Source organism: Lagenorhynchus albirostris, chromosome 2 (genome assembly GCF_949774975.1).
Source record: "Lagenorhynchus albirostris chromosome 2, mLagAlb1.1, whole genome shotgun sequence".
Classification (NCBI taxonomy): domain Eukaryota; kingdom Metazoa; phylum Chordata; class Mammalia; order Artiodactyla; family Delphinidae; genus Lagenorhynchus; species Lagenorhynchus albirostris.
In genome coordinates, this window is record NC_083096.1 from 125,749,238 (window position 1) to 125,769,110 (window position 19,873).

At 37.5% G+C, this 19,873-nt stretch overlaps 1 protein-coding gene across 8 annotated transcripts in view; it reads right to left on the reverse strand.

Moving 5' to 3' along the window:
* Positions 1–42: 42 nt before the first annotated feature.
* SRSF11 (serine and arginine rich splicing factor 11) overlaps positions 43–19,873 on the reverse strand; it is a 54,397-nt gene continuing 34,566 nt past the window's right edge. For 4 of the 8 annotated variants that reach the window (XM_060139763.1, XM_060139759.1, XM_060139764.1 and 1 more), the window contains 5 exons: positions 18,543–18,674; positions 16,049–16,138; positions 2,061–2,177; positions 1,539–1,677; positions 43–1,433 (listed from right to left, as the gene is read on the reverse strand). In XM_060139763.1, the coding sequence (XP_059995746.1) occupies positions 1,236–1,433; positions 1,539–1,677; positions 2,061–2,177; positions 16,049–16,138; positions 18,543–18,674 (676 nt within the window). In that variant the 3' untranslated portion in view covers positions 43–1,235. The remainder of the gene's footprint in view (positions 1,434–1,538; positions 1,678–2,060; positions 2,178–16,048; positions 16,139–18,542; positions 18,675–19,873) is intronic. The other 4 variants (XM_060139761.1, XM_060139765.1, XM_060139760.1 and 1 more) reach the window with 3 other exon arrangements.

The following is a 19,873-nucleotide window of genomic DNA, read 5'->3' on the forward strand; positions in this document are numbered from 1 at the left end:
AACGTAAATAAATACAAATACAGTTTTACAGGAACATAAACATAAGTTTAAGGGTTTTATTATCAAAGTCTTGTAAAACAATTTCAGAAACTGTACATCAACATGGCACAGACTGTAGCCTACTTTTGTTTTTACTGCACAAAAGTGAAGCTTGGAAACTCCTGTAAGAAAACAGTTGCCTAACTACTTTGCATTTAACATGGAATCACTGTGTGCATAAGATTACTACTGCAGTAACAGTAACACAAAATTTATTGGTTTTATACAACTTGAGATCAAATAAAAAGTACATTATCAAGTAGATCTGTCTTATTTTTAAAAGCATATGAAGGTCAATTTAAAATGCACTATCCCCCTTTTCCAACAATGAGATTAAAACAAATTAATAAAAGAGTGGACAATTGAAAATCAGGACAAGAGATAACTTTCTTTTACAGATGGACTTCAGGATAGGCAGATAACTTTCACTGATGTAGATGTTCAATGAATTATTTTAGGAAAAAAAATTCCCAAACACCTTATGAAAAAGTATACAACTCTACTCCAAAATATGCTATTTACTTACTGCCAAAGACAGTTTCATTGAAATCTTGTTTCTGTAATTAAAGCCTAATTATAGCCATCAAAAAAGGTTAGTGCATATATAACCCTTCAAAGTTAAACAAAAGCCACAAAAATTTAGCCACAAGGCTTAAAGGATTATCTATTTCAAATGCTCATTTCCAGATGTAACTATAAGAATGTTTAATTTGTCATGTCAACAAACAAGACCATAAGTAGATCCATCATGTTGGAGGATTTGAATGACATTTAGGATATTCCTGCCACAATTAACATGCAATCAGTGCATTCCCTACATGGCTCTATTACGGCAATGAATCAAATTCTAGAAATACTATAAGTGAACTTAATAAAGGAGATCATACAACATAAACAATCCATGCCTGCTGTAGATGCATGCAGCTTTTCATTTTTGTTATGAAGCAGCACCAGAATAGTAAAACTGCTTGTTTACTCAATCAGATTTCAACCTGTCAATAACTGGTTACCCATGTATCATTTTTCTAAAAGCTTTTGGATGTAAATAACAAATATCAACATCAAGAGCTTTATAACCATTTATGACTCAGAGCTGTATACATCTAGATTTGAGATGAACAAATACAGCATTAAGAAATCACACAGAGGAATGACACTGATGCACGTATACAGTTGGATTCCCACAGAGGCAATATTCAGTCACTCATATCCATGTCTTCTTCATGATGATCATCGCCATTCACTTTGGATTCTCTTAGTGAGTCACCAGTTCCCTTTTCCACAGAACACTCTTTTGCTTTAGGAGAAGCTGGCTCTGTCAGTTTCTTCTCCTCTTTCTTCTCTTTCTCGCTGTCATACCCCTGCTCCTCTTCATCATAGTCCCGTGTAACCTGCTTTGCCAAGGAAAATAATAAAAGTAAACGTCTTCACAGGAAAATCACTTCTTTAAAGTACCAGCATCACCCAAAACACCAAAATAAATTAGTTTGTAAACATACTTTTACATCTTTATCACTCTCTGATTTTCTTTCCCGTTCCTTTTCCTTATCTTTACTTTTCTTCTTCTTGCTTGTGGATCGTTCTCTTTCATCTCTGCTTCTTTCCTTGTCTTTATCTTTCTTCTTCTCCTTTTTATGTCTAGGATGACAGTAAAATGCTGACAAGATGCTTGAAACGAACTGCTCAAGAACTTTCACCATTAATTAAATAGGAGTAAGTTTAAACTTGTTTTAGATGGCAAACTTGACAACCCAAGTTCACTTGCTATAAAGAGGACAGCAAAGATCCAATTTCAAGTCACTGGATACAAGCTGTATATAAGTAATATAGGGAAGAAGACTATAACTTGATTACTGATCGAAAATGCCCAATCCTAAACAGTGTTTATTATAACACAGCCTCAAGTCATGAAGAGAGTGTATCAGCACATTCTTAAGCATTTTAATTCCTGAAAAGGAAGAAAAACTCTAGTACAGTTCCTGAAAAACAGGATAGATTTAATAAAAGATTAATATTCTTACCTCCTAGGGGATGGTGAGCGAGACAATTTTCTTTTGGGAGACCTAGGCTTTTTAGGAGATCTTGTGCCACTTCTGCTTCTTCGTCGTCGTCTCTCTCTAGAACCACAAATGTGCAAACTAGACTTTAAAATACAGTATTATCCAAAAAATGCAGACACATCATAGCAGATGTGTCTATGATGGAGCTCCACTAGAAAGAGGATTCTGACAACGAAAGACCTATTTTCAAATACTGTTCTGAGCCTAAGAAGCAAATGAATACTAAAAAACTGCAATTCTTTTTTTTGTAAACTATGTGCCTTTCCTTTAATGTCCTCAAGAAAACCCTAATTTTAGCAATACTTCTTAAAGACATTATGTCATCAAAACATTAGAAATGTTAAACTTGGGGAAAAACTGATTAACAAAAGTTCTAACTCAAGGAAAAACAGTCTGAAGTAAATTATTATTTATGGAATCAGTTTTAGATTCATTCAGTGGCCAAAACGTGTATAGGATAATATGCTGTGTTACGGAAGGCAGTTGCTAATAAAATCCAAAATTACTTCTAAATCACTAGGTAAAACCCAGAAAACCAGAGTTAGTGGTAACACAGATCAAACTGACTTCCTGTTGTCTAGCAAACCATGCCCAATTCACGCCCTGCTTTGAGCAATTAGCTTTTTAAGGTGTACCTCTCCTCTCTCTTTCAATTTTGACTTAAAAAAAATTCTGTGTCTACAACACAAACAGATGGGAAGGAAAGTCCTGCCCTATTCTTGGACTGGAAGAATCAATATTGTTAAAATGACCATACTACCCAAGGCAATCTAGATATTCAATGCAATCTTTATCAAAATACCAATGGCATTTTCGTAGAACTAGAACAAATAATTTTAAAATTTGTATGGAAACACAAAAGACCCTGAATAGTCAAAACAATCTTGATAAAGAAAAACAGAGATGGAGGAATCATACTCTATGTCTTCAGACTGTACTACCAAGCTACAGCAATCAAAACTGTATGGTACTGGCACAAAAACAGACACACAGATCAATGGAACAGCATAGAGAGTCCAGAAATAAACCCACACACTTATGGTCAATTAATCTATGACAAAGGAGGCAAGAATATACAATGGAGTAAAGACAGTCCCTTTAGTAAGTGGTGCTGGGAAAACTGGACAGCTACATGGAAAAGAGGGGCAGAACATTCTCTAACACCCTATCCAAAAATAAACTCGAAATGGGTTAAAGACCTAAATGTAAGACCAGATACTATAAAACTAGGGGAAAAGTAGAAAGTGCTTTGACATAAATCACAGCAATATTTTTTTGGATCCATCTCCTAAAGTAAAGGAAATAAAAGCAAAAATGAACTAATGAGACCTAATTAAACTTACAAGCTTTTGCATAGCAAAGGAAACCATAAACAAAACAAAAAGACAACCTACAGAATAGGAGAAAATACTTCCAAACAATGAGACTGACAAGGGGTTAATCTCCAAAATATACAAACAGCTCAATATCAAAAAAACAACCCAATCAAAACAATGGGCAGAAGACCTACACAAACATTTCTCCAAAGAATACACACAGATGGCCAACAAACACATGAAAGGATGCTCAACATCACTAGTCACTGGAGAAATGCAAATCAAAACAACTGAGGTATCTGTCACCTCACACTGGTCAGAATGGCCATCATCAAAAGGTCTAAAAATAATAAATGCTGGAGAGCATGTGGAGAAAAGGGAACCCTCCTATACTGTTGGTGGAAATGTAAATTGGTGTAGCCACTGTGGAAAACAGTAAGGACGTTTCAAAAAAAAACTAAAAATGGAACTACCATATGACCCAAATTCCACTCCTGGGTACATATCCAAAAAAAAAACCCACAAAAAAACAAAAGATAAAAACAAACCCACAAACAAACCAAACCCCACACAATTTTGAAAAGGTACATGCACCCCAACGTTCACAGAAGCATTTTTAACAACTGCCAAGATATGAAAGCTATGTTAAGTGTTCATCAACAGAAGAATGGATAAAGAAAATGTGCTGTATCTATACAACAGAATACTAGTAAGCTATAAAAGAATGAAATTTTGCCATTTGCAGCAACATGGATGGACATGAGGGCATTTAAGCTAAGTGCAATAAGTCAGACAGACAAAGGATTAATCTCCAAAACATACAAGCAACTCATGCAGCTCAATATCAAAAAAAACAAACAACCCAATCCAAAAATGGGCAGAAGACCTAAACAGACATTTCTCCAAAAAAGATATACAGATTGCCCAACAAACACATGAAAGAATGCTCAACATCGTTAATCATTAGAGAAATGCAAATCAAAACTATGAGATATCATCTCACACCGGTCAGAATAGCCATCATCAAAAAATCTACGAACAATAAATGCTGGAGAGGGTGTGGAGAAAATGGAACCCTCTTGCACTGTTGGTGGGAATTTAAATTGATACAGCCACTATGGAGAACAGTATAGAGGTACCTTAAAAACCTAAAGAGAATTTTTTTTTTTTAGAACCATACGACCCAGCAGTCCCACTACTGGGCATATACCCTGAGAAAACCATAATTCAAAAAGAGTCATGTACCATAATGTTCACTGCAGCTCTATTTACAATAGCCAGGTCATGGAAGCAACCTACATGTCCATCAACAGATGAATGGATAAAGAAGATGTGGCACATATATACAATGGAATATTACTCAGCCATAAAAAGGAACGAAACTGAATTATTTGTAGTGAGGTGGATGGACCTAGAGACTGTCATACAGAGTGAAGTAAGTTAGAAAGAGAAAAACAAATACCATATACTAACACATATATATGGACTCTAAAAAAAAAAAAGGTCAGGGCTTTCCTGGTGGCACAGTGGTTGAGAGTCCGCCAGCTGATTTAGGGGACACGGGTTCGTGCCCTGGTCCCGGAAGATCCCACATGCTGTGGAGCGGCTGGGCCCATAAGCCATGGCCACTGGGCCTGCGCGTCTGAAGCCTGTGCTCCGCAACGGGAGAGGTCACAACAGCGAGGAGGCCCACGTACCGCCAAAAAAAAAAAAAGGTCAGAAGAACCTAGGGGCAAGATGGGAATAAAGATGCAGACCTACTAGAGAATGGATTTGAGGATATGGGAAGGGGGAAGGGTAAGCTGGGACAAAGTGAGAAAGTGGCATGGACATATATACACTACCAAACGTAAAATAGCTAGCTAGTGGGAAGCAGCCGCATAGCACAGGGAGATCAGCTCGGTGCTTTGTGACCACCTAGAGGGGTGGGATAGGGAGGGTGGGAGGAAGGGAGATGCAAGAGGGAAGAGATATGGGGACATATGTAAACTGGTTCACTTTGTTATAAAGCAGAAACTAACACACCGTTGTAAAGCAATTATACTCCAATAAAGTAGTTAAGAAAGAAATAGGTCAGACAGAGAAAGACAAATACTGTATGACATAACTTATACATGGATCTAACAAATACAACAAACTAGTGAATATAACAAAAAAGAAGCAGACTCACAGATATAGAGAACAAACTAGAGGTTACCAGTGGGAAGAGAGAAGGCAGGGGGTAATATATGTGTAGAGGATTAAGAGGCACAAACTATTAGGTATAAAATAAGCTATAAGGATACATTGTACAAGACAGGGAATATAGCCAATGTTTTATAATAAGTATAAACAGAGCATAATGTTTAAAAATTGTGAATCGCTATACTGTACAGCAACTAAATTAAAAACAAAGAAACAACAAACAAATCCCACCTAACGACAGCAAACTATTGGGTGTAAGACAGGCTCAAGTATGTACTGTACAACATGGGGAATACAGTCAATATTCTGTAGTAACTGTAAGGGGATAGTAACCTTTAAAAATTGTATAAAAATTTTAAAAAATTAATTAAATGAGAAAAGTTATAGGACTTTGAAGATGACCATTATATGATTCAGGCACAAACAAAATAATCAAAAAATAATAAAGCCCTATACCTTCAGTTGTCTTCATTTCAGCTTCCAAATTAAGCTTTAAATAACAAAAACCACCTTACAAGTCATCTGTGACCCCTGTCCTGGAAGCATTACACAGAACTTTCCCTTCATCAAATATTTAAGTTTGTCATGGTTGTATACCTTACACTTTCTTGTACTGCTTTGTGTAACTAATATTCCAAATTCCTTAGAAGGAAAAGATGTGTTTTATATTGTATTTCTGTGCCCTATGATAGACTGTAGTACAGCTGCAAACAATAAAAATGTATAGAATATCCCATAATTTAAGAATGATTCAATAGTTAAATAGGATAAGATGCTTATGAATAAATCCATTAAATAAAGAAACAGGCAAACGATATGCCTCCAGTTTTTAAGGTAAGAAAATACATATTGCACATCCCATCTTTTATGCCCCTTTGCCACCTCAGACCTACTATGGCATTTCCTTGAGCACTTATATCTGGTTTACCTTTCTGTTTTAATATATTTATATGTGTTTTTTTAAAGAAAATATTCAGCACCTTGAAAAGAAACCCCATATCCTTTAGCTATCACACTCTAACCACTAATCTACTTCGTCGTTATAGATTTATCCATTCTGGACATTTCATATGAATGAAATCATACAACATGTGGTCTTTTGTGTCTAGCTTCTTTCACCTGGCATGTTTTCAAGGCTCATGCATATTATAACACGTAACAGTACTTTGGTTCCTTTTTACTGCTGAATAATAATCTATTGTATGGAATGTACAACTTTGTTTACCCATGTTAGTGGATATTTGGGTTGACTTTTTGGTTTTGAATAATGCTGCCAAGAATATCCAATCTATGTACAAGTTTTTGTGCAGACATGTTTTTGTTTCTCTTGGGCATATCACTGGGAGCAAAACTGCTGTCAAAAAACTCTCCCTGTTTAATTTCTTTAGGAATTGCCAAACTGTTTTCCAATGCAGTTGCACAAGTCTACATTCTTTCTAAGACTGAGCTGTAACAGTTTTTTATATACTCTAGATACAAGTCCATTATTGGAAACATTATTTTTCTAGCACTCTGACAGTTGTCTTTATATTCTGAGTGTTCTTTGAAACAAAGTGTTTTTTGTTTTTTTAATTTATTTTACTTATTTATTTATGGCTGCGTTGGGTCTTCGTTCCTGCGTGCAGGCTTTCTCTGGTTGCGCGGAGCGGGGCCTACTCTTCGTTGCAGTGTGTGGGCTTCTCATTGCGGTGGCTTCTCTTGTTGCGGAGCATAGGCTCTAGGCACGCAGGCTTTGGTAGCCGTGGCATGTGGGCTCAGTAGTTGTGGCGCACGGGCTTAGTTGCTCCGTGGCATGTGGAATCTTCCCGGACCAGGGCTCGAACCCATGTCCCCTGCACTAGCAGGCGGATTCTCAACCACTGCTCCACCAGGGAAGTCCTCCAAAAAAGTTTTTAGTTTTCATTATCCGCAACTTATCTATTTCTCTTTTGGTGCTTATGCTTTTTGTCATATCTAAGGAATCACTGACAAATACAAGGTCATGAAAGTTAACTTACATATTTTCTTCTAAGAGGATTTTACTTTTGGCTTGTAAGTCTTTTATCCATTTTGAGTTAATATTTATATACAATGTGAGCCTCCTAAGTGAATTTAATCAAGATTAAGAAATCAAACACTGTAGTAAAATGTGTAAACAAGATTGGAAGAAAATGATTTGCTGAGAAATTCAACAGCTTTAAATTTTGAGAGAACTAAGCCTCATCTGTGTCTGTGGTAAAAGATTTAAGGATTCTTAGCAATGCTAGGAGTCCTAACATTTGAAGGAGAATTATTTCCTTACTGTTTTAAAAAAGTACAATGACCCTTTACTTTTGCTTAATAGAAAATGAACAATGTCAACAAAATGTTACTGGGACTGACAGATACACACTACTATATATAAAATAGGTAAGTAATAAGAACCTACTGTACAGCACAAGGAACTCTAGTCACTACTCTGTAATGGCCTATATGGGGCAAGAATCTAAAAAAAGAGTGGATATGTGTATATGTATAACTGATTCACTTTGCTGTACACCCTGAAACTAACACAACATTGTAAATCAACTATACTCCAATAAAATTTTTAAAATAAAAGTAAAAAACAAAAAATTGGAAGAAAATGGAATTAAGCCCTTACTACTATCATATGAATTCCATGTTAAATGTGAAAAATATATTTTCTGAGGAGAAAGTTTCCAACACTGAATTTTCACTACAGCAGGTTAAAGACAGAATTACTACTCTAAGAATGACACAAATCAGAACTTGCATTGCCTCCAATTATTTTATCAATGAACCACTATGTATGGGGAAAAAATTATTTTCAGCACTAACATGTAGATATTTTAAATATATCTTACTATGATAAAATGAATTTAATGTGATAATGCAGTATACATTAGCCATTAAAACTTAGACGCTTAAGGGGAAAAAACCCACACAAACAATTCAAATTATGATGTGAAATGCATATAGCAAACATAAAAACTGACCTCTGCTGAATTCCCACACTATTTTAAATACACTCTACACCATAAAACATTAAGTGAAAAGAAAAATGAACTTTAGGTTATTCTTCACAAATTGCCTTAAAAAAAACTTCACCACGGGTTTCCCTGGTGGCGCAGTGGTTGAGAGTCCACCTGCCAATGCAGGGGACATGGGTTCGTGCCCCGGTCCAGGAAGATCCCATATGCCGCGGAGCGGCTGGGCCCGTGAGCCATGGCCGCTGAGCCTGCGTATCCGGAGCCTGTGCTACGCAACGGGAGAGGCCCACGTACCGCAAAAAAAAAACCAGAAGACTTCACCACTGAAGTATGTAGCTATGTACTCGAAAACATTTCATGTTCACCGTCTATTGACAGTCTTGCAAACAAAGCTTAAAAAAATGAAAGCTTAGGAGAGGAGGAAGATAAGATGGCGGAAGAGTAAGATGCGGAGATCACCTTCCTCCCCACAGATACATCAGAAATACATCTAAACATGGAACAACTCCTACAGAACACCTACTGAACACCGGCGGAAGACCTCAGACCTCCCAAAAGGCAAGAAACTCCCCCACGTACCTGGGTAGGGAAAAAGAAAAAATAATAAACAGAGACAAAAGAATAGGGACAGGACTTGCACCAGTGGAGGGAGCTGTGAAGGTGGAAAGGTTTCCACACACCAGAAACCCCTTCGTGGGCGGAAACTGCAGGTGGCGGTGGGGGGGAGCTTCGGAGCCACGGAAAGCGCAGCAACAGGGGTGCAGAGGGCAAAGCAGAGAGATTCCCGCACAGAGGATCGGTGCCCACCAGCACTCACCAGCCCGAGAGGCTTCTCTGCTCACCGGCCAGGGCGGGAAGGGCTGGGAGCTGAGACTCAGGCTTCCATGGAGCTCAGGGAGAGGACTGGCAGTAAGAAAACAGCCTGAAAAGGTTAGTGCACCACTACCTGGGAGGGACTCAGGGAAAAAGTCTGGACCTGCCAAGAGACTTTCTTCCCTCTTTGTTTCCTGGTGCAAGAGGAGAGGGGAGGGGATTAAGAGCGCTGCTTAAAGGAGCTCCAGAGACCAGCGCGAGCCGTGGCTAACAGCGCAGACCCCAGAGACGGGCATGAGACGCTAAGGCTGCTGCTGCCGCCACCAAGAAGCCTGTGTGAGAGCACAGGTCACTGTCCACAACCCCCTTCCCGGGAGCCTGTGCAGCCCGCCACTGCCAGGGTCCGGGGATCCAGGGACAACTTCCCTGGGAGAACGCACGGTGCGCCTCAAGCTGGTGCAACGTCACGCCGGCCTCTGGCACGCCCACACTCCGTACCCCTCACTCCCCCAGGCCCGAGTGAGCCAGAGCCCCCAGATCAGCGGATCCTTTAACCCTGTCCTGTCTGAGCGAAGAAGAGACGCCCTCCAGTAACCTACACGCGGAGGTGGGCCCAAATCCAAAGCTGAACTACGGGAGCTGTGCAAACAAAGAAGAGAAAGGGAAATCTCTCCCAGCAGCCTCAGGAACAGCGGATTAAAGCTCCACAATCAACTTGATGTACCCTGCATCTGTGGAATACATGAATAGACAACGAATCATCCCAAATTGAGGAGGTGGACTTTGAAAGCAAAATTTATTTTTTTCCCCCTTTTCCTCTTTTTGTGAGTGTGTATGTGTATGCTTCTGTGTGAGGTTTTCTCTGTATAGCTTTGCTTTCACCATTTGTCCTAGGGGTCTATCTGTCTTTTTTTACTTAAAAAATTTTTTTCTTATTATTTTTTAATTTTAATGACTTTTTAATTTTACCTTATTTTATTTTAATTTCTTTTATCCTCTTTCTTTCTTTCTCCTTTTTCTCCCTTTTATTCAGAGCCGGGTGGATGAAAGGCTCTTGGTGCTGCAGCCAGGAGTCAGTGCTGTGCCTCTGAGGTAAGAGAGCCAACTTCAGGACACTGGTCCACAAGACACCTCCCAGCTCCACGTAAAATCAAACGGCAAAAATCTCCAAGAGATCTCCATCTCAACACCAACATCAGCTTCACTCAATGACCAGCAAGCTACAGTGCTGGACACCCTATGCCAAATAACTAGCAAGGCAGAAACACAGCCCCATCCATTAGCAGAGAGGTTGCCTAAAATCATAGTAAGTCCACAGACACCCCAAAACACACCACCAGACGTGGATCTGCCCACCAGAAAGACAAGATCCAGCCTCATCCACCAGAACACAGGCACTAGTCCCCTCCAACAGGAAGCCTACACAACCCACTGAACCAGCCTTAGCCACTGGAGACAGACACCAAAAACAATGGGAGCTACGAACCTGCAGCCTGCAAAAAGGAGACCCCAAACACAGTAAGATAAGCAAAATGAGAAGACAGAAAAACACATAGCAGATGAAGGAGCAAGATAAAACTCCATCAGACCTAACAAATGAAGAGGAAATAGGCAGTCTACCTGAAAAAGAATTCAAAATGATAGTAAAGATGATCCAAAATCTTGGAAACAGAATAGACAAAATGCAAGAAACATTTAACAAGGACCTAGAAGAACTAAAGATGAAACAAGCAACGATGAACAACACAATAAATGAAATTAAAAATACTCTAGAAGGGATCAACAGAAGAATAACTGAGGCAGAGGAATGGATAAGTGACCTGGAAGATAGAATAGTGGAAATAACTGCTGCAGAGCAGAATAAAGAAAAAAGAATAACAAGAACTGAGGACAGCCTCAGAGACCTCTGGGACAACATTAAACACACCAACATTCGAATTATAGCGGTTCCAGAAGAAGAGAAAATGAAAGGGCTTGATAAAATATTTGAAGAGATTATAGTTGAAAACTTCCCTAATTTGGGAAAGGAAATAGTTAATCAAGTCCAGGAAGCACAGAGTCCCATACAGAATAAATCCAAGGAGAAACAGGCCAAGACACATATTAATCAAACTGTCAAAAATTAAATACAAAGAAAACATATTAAAAGCAGCAAGTGAAAAACAAATAACACACAAGGGAATCCCCATAAGGTTAACAGCTGATCTTTCAGCAGAAACTCTGCAAGCCAGAAGGGACTGGCAGGACATATTTAAAGTGATGAAGGAGAAAAACCTACAACCAAGATTACCCAGCAAGGATCTCATTCAGATTTGATGGAGAAATTAAAACCTTTACAGACAAGCAACCACCAAACCAGCTTTACAACAACTGCTAAAGGATCTTCTCTAGGCAAGAAACAAATCAGAAGGAAGACACCTACAATAACAAACCCAAAACAATTAAGAAAATGGGAACAGGAACATAAATATTGATAATTACCTTAAATGTAAATGGATTAAATGCTCTCACCAAAAGACACAGACTGGCTGAATGGATATAAAAACAAGACCCATACATATGCTGTCTACAAGAGACCCACTTCAGACCTAGAGACACAAACAGATGGAAAGTAAGGGGATGGAAAAAGATATTCCATGCAAATGGAAACCAAAAGAAAGCTGGAGTAGCAATTCTCATATCATTCAAAATAGACTTTAAAATAAAGAATGTTACAAGAGACAAGGAAGGACACTATATAATGATCAAGGGATCAATCCAAGAAGAAGATATAACAATTGTAAATATTTATGCACCCAACATAGGAGCACCTCAATATATAAGGCAAATACTAACAGCCATAAAAGGGGAAATCAACAGTAACACATTCATAGTAGGGGACTTTAACACCCCACTTTCACCAATGGACAGATCATCCAAAATGAAAATAAATAAGGAAACACAAGCTTTAAATGATACATTAAACAAGATGGACTTAATTGATATTTATAGGACATTCCATCCAAAAACAACAGAATACACATTCTTCTCAAGTGCTCATGGAACACTCTCCAGGACAGATCATATCTTGGGTCACAAATCAAGCCTTGGTAAATTTAAGAAAACTGAAATTGTATCAAGTATCTTTTCCGACCACAATGCTATGAAGCTAGATATCAATTACAGGAAAAGATCTGTAAAAAATACAAACACATGGAGGCTACACAATACACTACTTAATAATGAAGTGATCACTGAAGAAATAAAAGAGGAACCAAAAAATACCTAAAAACAAATGACAATGGGGACACGATGACCCAAAACCTATGGGATGCAGCAAAAGCAGTTCTAAGAGGGAAGTTTATAGCAATACAATCCTACCTTAGGAAACAGGAAACATCTCGAATAAACAACCTAACCTTGCACCTAAAGCAATTAGAGAAAGAAGAACAAGAAAACCCCAAATTTAGCAGAAGGAGAGAAATCATAAAGATCAGATCAGAAATAAATGAAAAAGAAATGAAGGAAACAATAGCCAAAGATCAACAAAACTAAAAGATGGTTCTTTGAGAAGATAAACAAAATTGATAAACCATTAGCCACACTAATCAAGAAAAAAGGGAGAAGACTCAAATCAATAGAATTAGAAATGAAAAAGGAGAAGTAACAACTGACACTGCAGAAATACAAAAGATCATGAGAGTCTACTACAAGCAACTCTATGCCAAAAAAATGGACAACCTGGAAGAAATGGACAAATTCTTAGAAATGCACAACCTGCCAAGACTGAATCAGGAAGAAATAGAAAATATGAACAGACCATTCACAAGCACTGAAATTGATACTGTGATTAAAAATCTTCCAACAAACAAAAGCCCAGGACCAGATGGCTTCACAGGCGAATTCTATCAAACATTTAGAGAAGAGCTAACACCTATCCTTCTCAAACTCTTCCAAAATATAGCAGAGAGAGAAACACTCCCAAACTCATTCTACAAGGCCACCATCACCCTGATACCAAAACCAGACAAAGATGTCACAAAGAAAGAAAACTACAAGACAATATCACTGATGAACATAGATGCAAAAATCCTCAACAAAATACCAGCAAACAGAATCCAACAGCACATTAAGAGGATCATACACCCTGATCAAGTGGGGTTAATTCCAGGAATGCAAGGATTCTTCAATATAAGCAAATCAATCAATGTGATACACCATATTAACAAATTGAAGGAGAAAAACTACATGGTCATCTCAACAGATGCAGATGAAAGCTTTTGACAAAATTCAACACCCATTTATGATAAAGACCCTCCAGGAAGTAGGTATAGAGGGAACTTTCCTCAACATAATAAAGACCATATATGACAAACCCACAGCCAACATCATCCTCAATGGTGAAAAACTGAAACCATTTCTACTAAGATCAGGAACAAGACAAGGTTGCCCACTCTCACCACTCTTCTTTAACATAGTTTTGGAAGTTTTAGCCACAGCAATCAGAGAAGAAAAGGAAGTAAAAGGAATCCAAATTAGAAAGAAGCAGCAAAGCTGTCACTGTTAGTAGATGACATGATACTATACATAGAGAATCCTAAAGATGCTACCAGAAAACTACTAGAGCTAATCAATGAATTCGGTAAAGTAGCAGGATACAAAAGTAATGCACAGAAATCTCTGGCATTCCTATACACTAATGATGAAAAATCTGAAAGTGAAATCAAGAAAACACTCCCATTTACTATTGCAACAAAAAGAATAAAATATCTTGGAATAAACCTACCTAAGGAAACAAAAGACCTGTATGCAGAAAATTATAAGACACTGATGAAAGAAATTAAAGATGATACAAACAGATAGAGAGATATACCATGTTCTTGGATTGGAAGAATCAACATTGTGAAAATGACTCTACTACCCAAAGCAATCTACAAATTCAATGCAGTCCCTATCAGACTACCACTGGCATTTTTCACAGAATAGAACAAAAAATTTCACAATTTGTATGGAAACACAAAAGACCCCGAGTAGCCAAAGCAATCTTGAGAACAAAAAAACGGAGCTGGAGGAATCAGGCTCCCTGACTTCAGACTATACTACAAAGCTACAGTAATCAAGGCAGTATGGTATGGGCACATAAACAGAAATATAGATCAATGGAACAGGGTAGAAAGTCCAGAGATAAACCCAGGCACATACGGTCACCTTATCTTTGATAAAGGAGGCAGGAATGTACAGTGGAGAAAGGACAGCCTCTTCAATAAGTGGTGCTGGGAAAACTGGACAGCTACATGTAAAAGTATGAGCTTAGATCACTCCCTAACACCATACACAAAAATAAGCTCAAAATGGATTAAAGACCTAAATGTAAGGCCAGAAACTATCAAACTCTTAGAGGAAAACATAGGCAGAACACTCTATGACATAAATCACAGCAAGATCCTTTCTGACCCACCTCCTAGACAAATGGAAATAAAAACAAAAATAAACAAATGGGACCTAATGAAACTTCAAAGCTTTTGCACAGCAAAGGAAACCATAAACAAGACAAAAAGACAACCCTCAGAATGGGAGAAAATATTTGCAAATGAAGCAACTGACAAAGGATTAATCTCCAAAATTTACCAGCTGCTCAATAACAAAAAAATCAAACAACCCAATCCAAAAATAGGCAGAGGACCTAAATAGACATTTCTCCAAAGAAGATATACAGACTGCCAACAAACACATGAAAGAATGCTCAACATCATTAATCATTAGAGAAATGCAAATCAAAACTACAATGAGATATCATCTCACACCAGTCAGAATGGCCATCATCAAAAAATCTAGAAACAATAAATGCTGGAGAGGGTGTGGAGAAAAGGGAACACTCTTGCACTGCTGGTGGGAATGTGAATTGCTTCAGCCACTATGGAGAACAGTATGGCGGTTCCTTAAAAAACTACAAATAGAACTACCATATGACCCAGAAATCCCACTACTGGGCATATACCCTGAGAAAACCATAATTCAAAAAGAGTCATGTACCAAAATGTTCATTGCAGCTCTATTTACAATAGCCCGGAGATGGAAACAACCTAAGTGCCCATCATCGGATGAATGGATAAAGAAGATGTGGCACATATATACAATGGAATATTACTCAGCCATAAAAGAAACGAAGTTGAACTATTTGTAATGAGGTGGATGGACCTACAGTCTGTCATACAGAGTAAAGTTAAGTCAGAAAGAGAAAGACAAATACCGTATGCTAATACATATATATGGAATTTAAGAAAAAAAAATGTCATGAAGAACCTAGGAGTAAGACAGGAATAAAGACACAGACCTAGTAGAGAATGGACTTGAGGATATGGGGAGGGGGAAGGGTAAGCTGTGACAAAGTGAGAGAGTGGCATGGACATATATACACCACCAAACGTAAAATAGATAGCTAGTGGGAAGCAGCCGCATAGCACAGGGAGATCAGCTCGGTGCTTTGTGACCACCTAGAGGGGTGGGATAGGGAGGGTGGGAGGGAAGAGATATGGGGACATATGTATAAGTATAACTGATTCACTTTCTTATAAAGCAGAAACTAACACACCATTGTAAAGCAATTATACTCCAATAGAGATGTAAAAAAATAAAAATAAAAAATGAACGCTTAAAAAAATGCCGAGAATTCATAATGCCACCCTACCTGCTTGCACTTCTGGAACGTCTGGCTGTGCTGTAACTTTTTGGTGGTGTTTTGGAACGTTTCTTTTCTTTGTCTTCTTTCTTTTTGTCTCTAATAAATGAAAACAATTTATGAATGTATTGGAAGGTTCAACTAATATATATTTCTATCAAACTACAAATAAAAACAGATGTACAGTGAAATCTAATGTTATTCTTTATTGTCATTATACAAACTTACAAACTTTTATTATACAAACTTAATGTTATTATACAAACTTACAAACTTAAAAATAATAGTAACTCAAGCGGCGTATTTGTGGTAAACAAATTTTAAAAATCCTATTTTCCTGGTATTCCACATAAAACTTCTCTCCAAGAGCAAAGCAGAGTATGTGGCAAGAAAACAAGGATGTTGGCCAGTTTCTTAGTGTGTCTGGCGATAAACGGTAATAGTTTAAATAATTTTCTCTAGGCTCTTCAACACTCTGTTTTTCTCTCAGCTAAGTAAGTAGCAGTTTGCCAACCGACCCTGGCTCTAAATCCTCTACTGACAGGCCAAAACCCCATCGCTATTGTAAGTTTTTCTTTCAAAGCACACACCCGATGTAACCTCTTCATGGATGAAGCCAACCTTGTAACTTTTTCCCAGCTGCTATATATTCTGGGCTATTCAATGCTTTTAGAAAAAAAAAATCAAAATGGAGTGGTACTACAACCAGGCCTCAACTCTGAAATCTTTCTACAGATTCTTCTACGTTTACTTTTATTCCCCACAGCATTTTTTCGCCCCAAGATTCTAGGCAAAAGGTAAAATATATACATATTTATAATATATATATGTCCCTTATATTCTTATAAACACACACCTATTTTCAACTGTTCTACAGTTTTAGAGATTAAAGTATCTCTTCGGTTGTTCTAGGCTAGTCCCACCCTATATCCTGTGCTTCATTCCCTCCCATTGTTGCTCATCCTGCTCCATTAGTTATCCTCTCTATTCATTCGAGTCTTTATCATCGAATTCCTAGATTACTTTAATAGTCCCTTAAGGGGCCCCAGTCATGTTTTCCACAAATTGATGCTATACCCCCTATCAGAAATCTTTCGAAGTACAAACTTGAAAATATTAATTCCCTGCTCATCACTTTTCAATTCATTCCTGTTGCCTCCTGGATCAGCCGCAAACTCCTTAGTGTGAACAAAAAAGCCTTCTATGGTGATCTGTCTCCTTAACTTTCCTGACCTCATTTCCTGGTCCTTCTATACCAAAATACTTGCTATTTCAAGAATTCATGCTAACTTTGTAAACATCCTCTACCTGAAACCATGCCCCCCGAGTCCAGTCAAATCTATCAGAATTCAATACTCAAGAGTCACCTCTCAATAAATCTCTTCCGACATCCCTAACAATGTCCCTTCCTTTGTAATTACATTCACCTCTCTCCTAGTATAAAGAAAGTTCCTTGAGGAAAGGAATGCCTAATTGCTTTGTATAAGAGATGTTTCATTAAGTAAGCTTGTTTGTTTGACTGATTGAATTAAAAGATGACTAACTGTAAAACATGAGTAAAAGCCTCGTTAGAGGCTGAACACTCAGTAAAGCTATCCCAGAACCTCTGTCCCCACTTGAGTTATATGCTTACCAAGAATAAATTTTGTTGCCCCCTCCCTGTGATCCTTACTATTTTAATTACATAATTAAATATATAAATGGGTAAAGTAGTATAAAATATAGGGCTGCTTCTAGAAAATTAAGGCAAATATTTTAGAAAGAGATAAAGGACATTTGTTAAAAATTAAGTGTTGTGAAATTGTATTGTGTGACAACTAAAAATGGGGGGAAAAAATCCAGATATTTCCAAGTAACAGAGTTCTCAACACTTTTAAAGGTGGTTTAAATGAAAAGAAAGTGATTTGGTATGTATTATTCAAGACTAGGCCTAATTTCAAACAGTGTGGCCCTATATGAAAAAACAAATTATTGAATGCATGTTTAAGTTGAAATACAATGTTAAGGTGGGGATGTCTGTTTTTTAATGAATCCTCACTTTAATTCTCTACTGGTCCCCAAACCATGGGATAAGCCTGTTAAGTATGGTTCAGTCTCTGGAATATAGCAATACTGAATTCATATTTACAAAGGTGCTCACAATGAGGTATATAAAGATGAATTAGGAAGGCATGATTGTCTGCCATAAACTCTTTGGCATACCAAGAGATGTGGCTGGTAACACTACATCCTTAGTAATGGTTGAATAGAAAAGAGGAAATGAAAAAAGGCAGTAGAAACAGCTAAGAATTTTTACTACAAAGAAATTTTATCTAGGCCTTCAGCTGTAAATAGAAATCTCAAGTTTATGAAGGAGCACAAGAAAACAATGTCAACCTCCTCCAACAGTTTCTTCCCATCTCCTATCATAACCTCTTGTCATTAAAGCAGCAATATTTGGGGGTGTTGGGAACTCTAAAATTTGTCTTCCCACTCAGTGTTTGTTAATAGTTTTTTACTGTACCTATTTTTTGATGTGCTCCTTGACCTTCTACCCCTCTCTCTGGAATGAGATCTTCTCCGTCTTGGACTTTTGGATCGTCGTCTACTCCTTGACTTAGAATGTGATCGCCTTCTTGATCTGCTTCTTGACCGCCTTATAATGTAAAAGGAAGCAAACACATGTATGTAAATGGAAAAAGACTAGCTCTGTTTCTATTTCATAGAAGCATCAGACAAAAGATTCAGACATGTGGACTAGCCATCAGTGAGGGTAATTTCCTGCCATTATTTATTTACTCTACACAACAACATCTTTGATATCCTAGAAATTAGTAAATACCTTTTAACCCCTGGAATTCCTCACCTTTTAATCTTTTGCTCAACCTGTCAAACCAATCCTACTTTGCCCATTGAAACTACAACTCCAAACTTAAAAATACTGCTAGAGAATGAAGAAAAACAAAAAATATCTGACTCATTTGCATCATTTCACAATTACATAGCATTTTTGCAAGTACACCTTATTTGATTCCTCACTATTGCAAGTTAAACCCATTTACTACTTATTGAATACTTATTTATGCCCACTACATGCTTTACAAATACTAAGTCACTTACCTTCATAATAAACCTAATAAAGTATGTACCATTATTATTCCCATTTTAAAAATGGAAACCATATAGGGTGTTGCCTTCTATGATTTCCAGTTGTTGTTCTCTGAAATATATTCCACTTCTTCGATTTGCAGTTTAAGAGAAATCCAAGTAATGCAAGCATGATACAGATATATACAACTCAGTACAAACTGCCTTTTCTACTCTTAAGTGTCCTCAACATTACATCATCATCTCTTTCCTGCCACGTAAGAGATGTTTCTCCCTGTGCCTACTGCATACCACCCTGCTCCCCATACTTTCTCTAAAAGGTTAAGTGCAATTAACCTTTTGATGTTCTTTGATCCTCCTTCCTATTTTATTCCTTTCTATTTTAAGAATAATTGAAAATAAATTGCAGTTCTTTGCTTAGACTTGGTCATTTAATTTCTAGTGGACCATTCAACCTCTTTTCATGGAAAACTTCAAATACAATTTAAACTTTTTGCTTTTACTTTTTCAAAGTGCCAAAGGACGGACATTTTCGTAATGTAGAAGATATGTGTTCAAATCTCATTTATAAGCCAGTTAACTGAGAGCATTCATTATTTAACCTCTTTGAGCCTATTACTTCAGCAAAGAAAAACAGCACCTCCATCACAGAATAGTTGAAATTATAAAGCCCAGCTCAGTGCCTTACTGTAGACACATGTATTATATACTGACTCCCTCTTCTCTTACTAATGTGCTAACATAGTA